Source organism: Chenopodium album, chromosome 19 (genome assembly GCF_948465745.1).
Source record: "Chenopodium album chromosome 19, dcCheAlbu1.1, whole genome shotgun sequence".
NCBI lineage: Eukaryota > Viridiplantae > Streptophyta > Magnoliopsida > Caryophyllales > Amaranthaceae > Chenopodium > Chenopodium album.
The window spans coordinates 1301519-1308767 of NC_137852.1; the positions used below are offsets into that span (position 1 = coordinate 1301519).

At 29.3% G+C, this 7249-nt stretch overlaps 1 protein-coding gene across 1 annotated transcript; it reads right to left on the reverse strand.

Moving 5' to 3' along the window:
• Nucleotides 1-715: 715 nt before the first annotated feature.
• Nucleotides 716-1734, reverse strand: LOC145595894 (uncharacterized). The gene has a single exon (XM_081652322.1). The coding sequence runs from the start codon at nt 1509-1511 to the stop codon at nt 894-896; it is 618 nt and encodes a 205-aa protein (XP_081508448.1). The 5' UTR covers nt 1512-1734; the 3' UTR covers nt 716-893.
• Between the last annotated feature and the right edge of the window lie 5515 nt (nt 1735-7249).

Consider the following 7249-nt stretch of genomic DNA (forward strand, 5'->3'; position numbering starts at 1 on the left):
TTTACCATGGTCGCTAATACCCTCGAGAGTTTAATTGGGTGGATGACTGGATGGAACCATCCAATTTGCCTTTAAATGGTCATTTTACTCGTTTTCGTAGATGCCTCTTGTATTGGCTATAAGATCTCACGGGGCCTTTACGTTGCCGGATAATGGTCATATATGGGTCCACACAATATTAAATGATCCCGAAATTCAACCCGTAGTGTTTTGTGAAATTCCAACACCAGCTTCCGACACCTCCTAAATCGCTCCGATTTTGTGTATTATACACACATGACAAGATCATGACGTGCGTTTTTAGTGAATTTTAACAATGGTAAAAATAGATACAGAATATATATTAGTGTTTCAAGCCCAAAGATATTATGAAGTAACTGAAGCAGCCAAGCCCAAATACATTTATTAATTTTTTTTTTTTTTTTAAAAACAAGGAAACTTATATAGCTTAGTTAAACTACATCCAAATACGGAGTATGTTAAATCTCCTCTTTCAAGTAGTTGGTATAACATACGGAGTACTATACATGTTTAGACTTTAAAGTGCAATAAACATCCCAATGAAAGAATTACTCCAACTCAAGTCCTTATTTTTCCTCCAAGCAAAGTAAAGAGTGAGCATTCAACACAAGCTCAACCAAACAATTAGATAAACTTAGCGGTAGATTTATACTCCGTACATTCGTATGGATTTTACCCATTTTTTCCAATTCTTTCCATACATTGAACAAAAAAAGCTAAAAATTAAATTATTATATAATAAGATTACATCAAAGCTTCATATAATATAATTAGCTAGAATTCTTAACCATGCATGAGTTATTATGGGTACACACTAGCTTATATTAGTCTCTATGCATGCAATACAACCACAAAAATAAACTAATTCGATCTTATGCTGCACTTCTTCCTAACATCTCTTGAATTTTCTTGAAAGAATCCCATTTTTGTAGGAGCATTTGTCTACGAAACCTTTGGATAAACAAATCCGCAACATGATCTATCTCATCTTCCAACTTGAAATCTTGCCCTTCATTCTCTTTCGAGTTTTTCACCATATCGATGATCGATCCTCCATGCTCTTCCTCTTCATCAAACAAAGAATGAGTGAGATCCGGATACTTATCATCGTCGTAATATTGATCACGACCATAATATTCTAACAACAATTCCCTCTTCTCGGATGGAGCAAGATCATCATTAGTCGCGTAGTTGATGAGTTCATTAGACTCATTAGCCAAATTTGCATTGTAGAGGATGATGGCCTTGTTTTGAGCCTCTAAACTTATTTCTTCCTCGGCCATTATCTTGTCACGCTTTCGATCTAACAAAGCTTGGATCTTGGTAGAAAGTGTACCAAGTGAAATTTTCTTGCCCTTCATTAGTGAAAAAACCAAGAGACGAATTTTCATAGCATTTGCTTTGCCCTTCACCCCCGTTACCTTTCCTTTGACTATAGAACTCAAAGTCGAAATTATATTCTTCACAAAAACGGAAGCTTTGTTCTTCATCTTTAATTTATTTTGTTTCTCTATAGATGATGTTTCAACAATATAATCAAAGTATGTACGTGGTAGGTTTAATTAGTATTGTACGTGTTTGTGAGAAGGTAGGTTTATTTTGTATTGTATGTGTTTTGGATCAACTTTGGATTGAAATTATGGAAATGTGATATGCAAATGAACTTAGTTTATATAGATGCATGGAAAGGTCGAGAAAAAAGGAAAAAAAGTAGGCGTAAATTGGATGAAGATAGTGCTTACAATGTGATGTACTAATGTACGTACCTTTATTATTGTTAACTTTAGTATTAGCTGGTTCATGCATGCATGAATTATACAATTGTGCATAGTTTCACCGGCCATGTGCATTTTTGAGATATAAAATGTTAAAGGAGGTAGTAAAGTGGTAAAAGTTGAAACACAAAATAAAAATAAAAATTCAGCTGATCTTAGCTTCCTTCCAAAAGCTGATATAGCACTAATATATATTCGAAAACAGAAGAATCCTTAGCTACTAAGAAATTTCAAAGTTCATTGTTGAAGGGCTCAATGCATGCTTTACTTTGCACACGTCATTTTTATTCACATATTTTGAGTATTATAAATCAACTTTTTCTACAAAGAGTTAGGACCTGTTCTCATTGACTGAACTCAGCTGAATTGAACTGAACTCAGCTGAACTGAACTCAGCTGAACGGAATTGAACTGAACTGAAATGAAATGAATATTTTATAAGAGAAGGAAATTAGGAGCTGAACTAAACTGAACTGAACTGAATTTCAACGTAAGAGAACAGACCCTTAGTTCGGTTGTGTTTGAGTCATTTTGATTTCGATTAGTTTGAGTGATGTCATTCATTTCAATTTGTATTTGATAATAATTCAGAATAGAGTTGAGTCATATTCAACTTAGACGTATGTCAATGAGTGTACAACGGAAAAAAATGAACAAATATCTTTTTCGGGTTTGTCAATTTTTGTTTAAATTAGGTCATATATAATCGTGTGTGTCATCTATTTTTGGCCTTTCGAGTACTAATCGGGTATTGGTCAAATCAATTTCGCTTGTGAGTTCTACATACTAATATTGGTATACTAAGTGCATATTATATATAGTGCTAACTTTTACTATAGATTAATAAATACATAATGAGCATGAGAGCCAAAAAAGGGTTTATAAACTTAGTTTTCATCATTTATATATGAAACTTCATTATTGTACGTTACTACGTTTGTAATCTAAAAGAAGACAATTATTAATAGAGGTACTATGTACTACGTATGCAACAAAGAATATGGTACGAGCAACTTTTTTATGGTATGGCCACAAATGCACATAACATAACAATTAAGGTTAGAACTAACTTTACAAACTTACACAAAATTTGGCAAAAGCATAACTTTTTATGTGTAAAGATTATTCGAGATTTTTTTTTGGCAAATGGTCTTGCATGAGATGATGCTTCTTGGAAGCAATGAGCAAAAGATAAGTGGTTTTTGTACATTTAATTGGTGAAAGTTTCTTTTGATTTAGTTAAAGAGAAAACTAATGCAACTAACAAGCTAAGCCAAACAACTTTAATTTTTTGTAAAGTGTAATTAGTCACATATAAATATATAATACAATCACACTTACAATGAAATATGAGGGGGAGGGTTCATTCAAATGTTAAGTGCGGATTTTTTTTTTTTTAAAAAAGGTATGTACGGGATGTTTAATATTCAAAGTTTAACTTATGACTAGTCACATATAAGCACACTAACAATTAAAATATAAAATAAAATAAAATAAAATAAAAACTAGTAAGAAAGATTTGTGTTTGTATTTCAATTCGATCATATATGAATAAAAATAGTGGTTAAAAAAGAGAAAATAACCAATCAAAAAATGTTTACATATTTTGGAAAGGTGAAAAAAGATTAATGAGTTAATTAGGGACATATAGAATGCGTGAGAATTTTGGGTTATATACATCATTTTATAGTAGGTTTTTCCAATTCCTATTTTGCAATGATATAACGGGTCTGAAATTTTGAAGGCACAAACATTACGAAATCAAATAGCCCAAACAGCACCATAGAACTTAGAGATATACTTCGTAATTAGAGTACTAATTAAGTATGATTGATCTCTATCTTATAATATTACGTTCTAAACACGGTATAAAGTTATAGATTATGTATTATGATTAATATATACGAAGTATATCTTTCTGTGATTATGTTTTGTACTACGTAGATATAGTACTCACTATTTTTCATAGTCAATTGGTTGCAGTTACTATAACAACGAACTTAATCTAAAGATAAAGGGATTGGAGCATTGCTCTTCCAATTTTCTCTTACAAACTTTATTTTGTTTCTCTCAAGTCTCAACACCAAAAATTTAAAAATTTTCTTAACTTGATAGTGTTAGACAAGGGTATATTAGGAAATTCATAGGCGTAATACGGAGTAGTGTTAATTACTAGAATTTCATAAAAAGTGGTTTATTAAGGAGTGATCACTTAATAAGTGCTTATGGTACGTTACCCTGTATTAACTTATTTAATAAAAATAGAGTAATTTTAAGGTGATTTGATCAAAAAGTTTATAAATATGCACAAAGTTTATAGCTGAGTGTCATGACACACATATAATTCTACTGTATTATATTTTCGGGGTGAAAAAGTTCTTCACCAAACAATACATTTATAGGTTTAGACTTTTAATTGTTGTCAAAACCTTTCTTTTTGTAATAGTTAGTCAATGATCAATAGTCAAATGTGGGTCTTTTGTCCCAACTTGTGCCACGTAACGAAAAGAGAACTTATCTTAAAGAATTGAAATTCATTCAAACTTAACATGTACCAAACCTCTCTTTTGCGTTCTCCTTTCTATACGACGAAGCGTCTACCGTAGTTGTCAGCTACGGACAGCTACGGACAGCTACGGTAAGAGATTAAATCTCAGCCCTTTATTTTTAAATAAACTAATCCTAGCCGTCCAATTCGATACCTCAACAAAACAGTCATCAAGTCTACTCATCACTTCATTAACACAGTCATCAAGTCTAGTCATCAAGTAAATACACAATCATCAAGTCTAGTCATTAAGTAAATACACAGTCATCAAGTCTAGTCATCAAATTATTACACAGTCATCAAGTCTAGTCATCAAATCATTAACTGTAGTTTGGTTAACTTTATTTTAAATTTTTTTTTTTTCAAATTATTAGATTCTTATATGTTATTTAATTTCATAAACAATTCATTTAATTTTGATCAAACCTTTATTTCGATCATAAACAATCAAACCTTTATTTCGATCATAAACAATCAAACCTTTATTTCGATCAAATCTTTATTTCGATCATAAACAATCAAACCTTTATTTCGATCAAACCTTCATTTCGATCATAAACAATCAAACCTTTATTTCGATCATATATGTTATTTAATTTCATTTTTATAATTTTTGTTTCTTTCAAATTATTAGATTCTTCATTTTTATAATTTTTGTTTCTTTTTTCCATTGGAAGATTTAATGTCAAGATTTATCCGCAATTGTTGTTTCAATTTTTTTTTTTTTTTTTTTTTTGAATAGCAACCCACCATTGTTAAAGGTTGAAGATGAATGATAGTGTTTTAATTTTTTTTTTTAAAAAAAAATTCATTTATTACATGCGTTTTATTAGGGAAACAAATATTTTCTATTTGGCGGAATTCCTGATTTATTTATTTATTTTATTTTTTGTTTTTTGTTTTGTTTTTTTTTTTAGGAAATGGCGGAATTCTAATTGCTACAATTATATTAATCTGAATATATATTCTTATCCTTAAATAAAATATCACAATTAATTCTTAAATACGTATAAATACACAATAGAAATTTTTACTCTTTTAAGAAAAATACGGAATTATTTTAAGAATACACAATACATAATTATCTTAAAAATACATTATATATTTATACGTCTAAATACAGAATATTATACGGTTTTATATGGATTTTAAATACGGATTTTAATATGGACTGTTATACAGGTTTTATACGGATTTTAATACGGATTATAAAATCAAATTAATTGAGGGTTTAGCGCTCAATATTCAAAGGAAATACATACAGATTTATATACGGATTTATTTATACATATAAATACATATTTTTATATGGATTTTTCTTTGAAATACAAAATACGGAATTATATTCAAAGGAAATACATGATACAAATTTATTTATAATCGTATATAATATTTATACAGATTTTTATAAGTTAACGCTCAATATTGAAAGGAAATACATATATATTATATGAGTCGAGATACATATTGGAGATGTTTCTATGTCACATAGTGAAGTAAATTACACAAGGACAACCTACTCCGCAACTCGATTGCGGCTTGCAACAGTCTACCGCGCCCTACTCGCGGCCAGCTCACCAAGGACTTAAGAAGAAGTGTGGTGGCAGTCTAGTCCGCAGCCTACCCGCGGCTCGTGACATCGCACCGCAGTCTACCTGCGGCCTCTTCTTGGATGGCATTTGAGAAGTGTTTTGGATAGATTTTGAGAATAATTATTTAAATATACTTTTCATGAGGCTTTTTTAAGCCAAAAGAACGATTCCAAATTAAGGGCTGTGATTTGAAGGACAATTGGAAGACAATGATTTTGACTAGCTTTTACTATGAAGTATTTGAATGTAGGAGATTATTTGCAAAAATTTTATTATTTTATGTTTAAAATATTACTCCATTGTTCATTGTCATTATATTTTTAAATTCGAAGTTCATTGTTTTACTTTTATTTATTTTGACAAAATTTCTAAGTTCATTGGTATCCCGTCAAAAATAAATTAGTATGATTCTTACAATTTTTAAATGAAAAAAAGTAGAAGTTTATTGTTATCAAGAGTTTATTATTTTTATTTCCATTCAAAAAAAAAAAAGAGTTTTTTTTATTTAATTTGTTTGTATTTAAAATTTGAGATGGTGAGTTTAATTTGTTTCCCTCGAAAAAGGGATGGTAGGGTTATTAATTTTTTTTTCTTATTAAAATATCCTTGCCTATCCATATATGATTAAATCCAAATAAAAATAAAAAAATCCTTTTTTTTTATTAATGGTAAAGTAGTACGTAATTTTTTTTTTTTTTGAAAGAAAAGTAGTATGTAATTTAACTCTACATATGTCATAAATCCTTTTTTTTTTTAAAGTTTATGGTATCAATATATATTTGGAAGGATAAATTAAATCTTTTTTTATCTTTTTTTTTTTTGAAGGAAAATATTTTGTAATTTTCCATTTATGTATATAAGATTCAAATCTATTAGAATATATGGCAATATATTCTTGTTTGACTTTGTAAATAGCTAATTTGGTTAGTGTATATTTCCTAGCCTAATTTATTGCCTAGTTTTTAGCCTAATTTGTAGCTAGTCAGTAGCCAAGATTATCGCTTGTATTTTGTATATTTATATATTGCCATATATTCTAACAAAATCTTTATGTATTATAGAATAGAATATTATTTTAGAAATATAAGAATATGACAATTATAAAATGGAATATGAGTCTACAGTACACAGTTTACAATGCTTATGAACTGTAACTGATACGTACTGCTATGTAAAAAAAAAACACAAAAAATATAAAACTTTTGCTGAGCATTGCCTTCGTACTATGGAATTGGAGAATATGGACTCAAAACTCCAACACGGTTAAAGGGTACTTATATCATTTTTATCAGCAAAACAATCCACCGATCGGT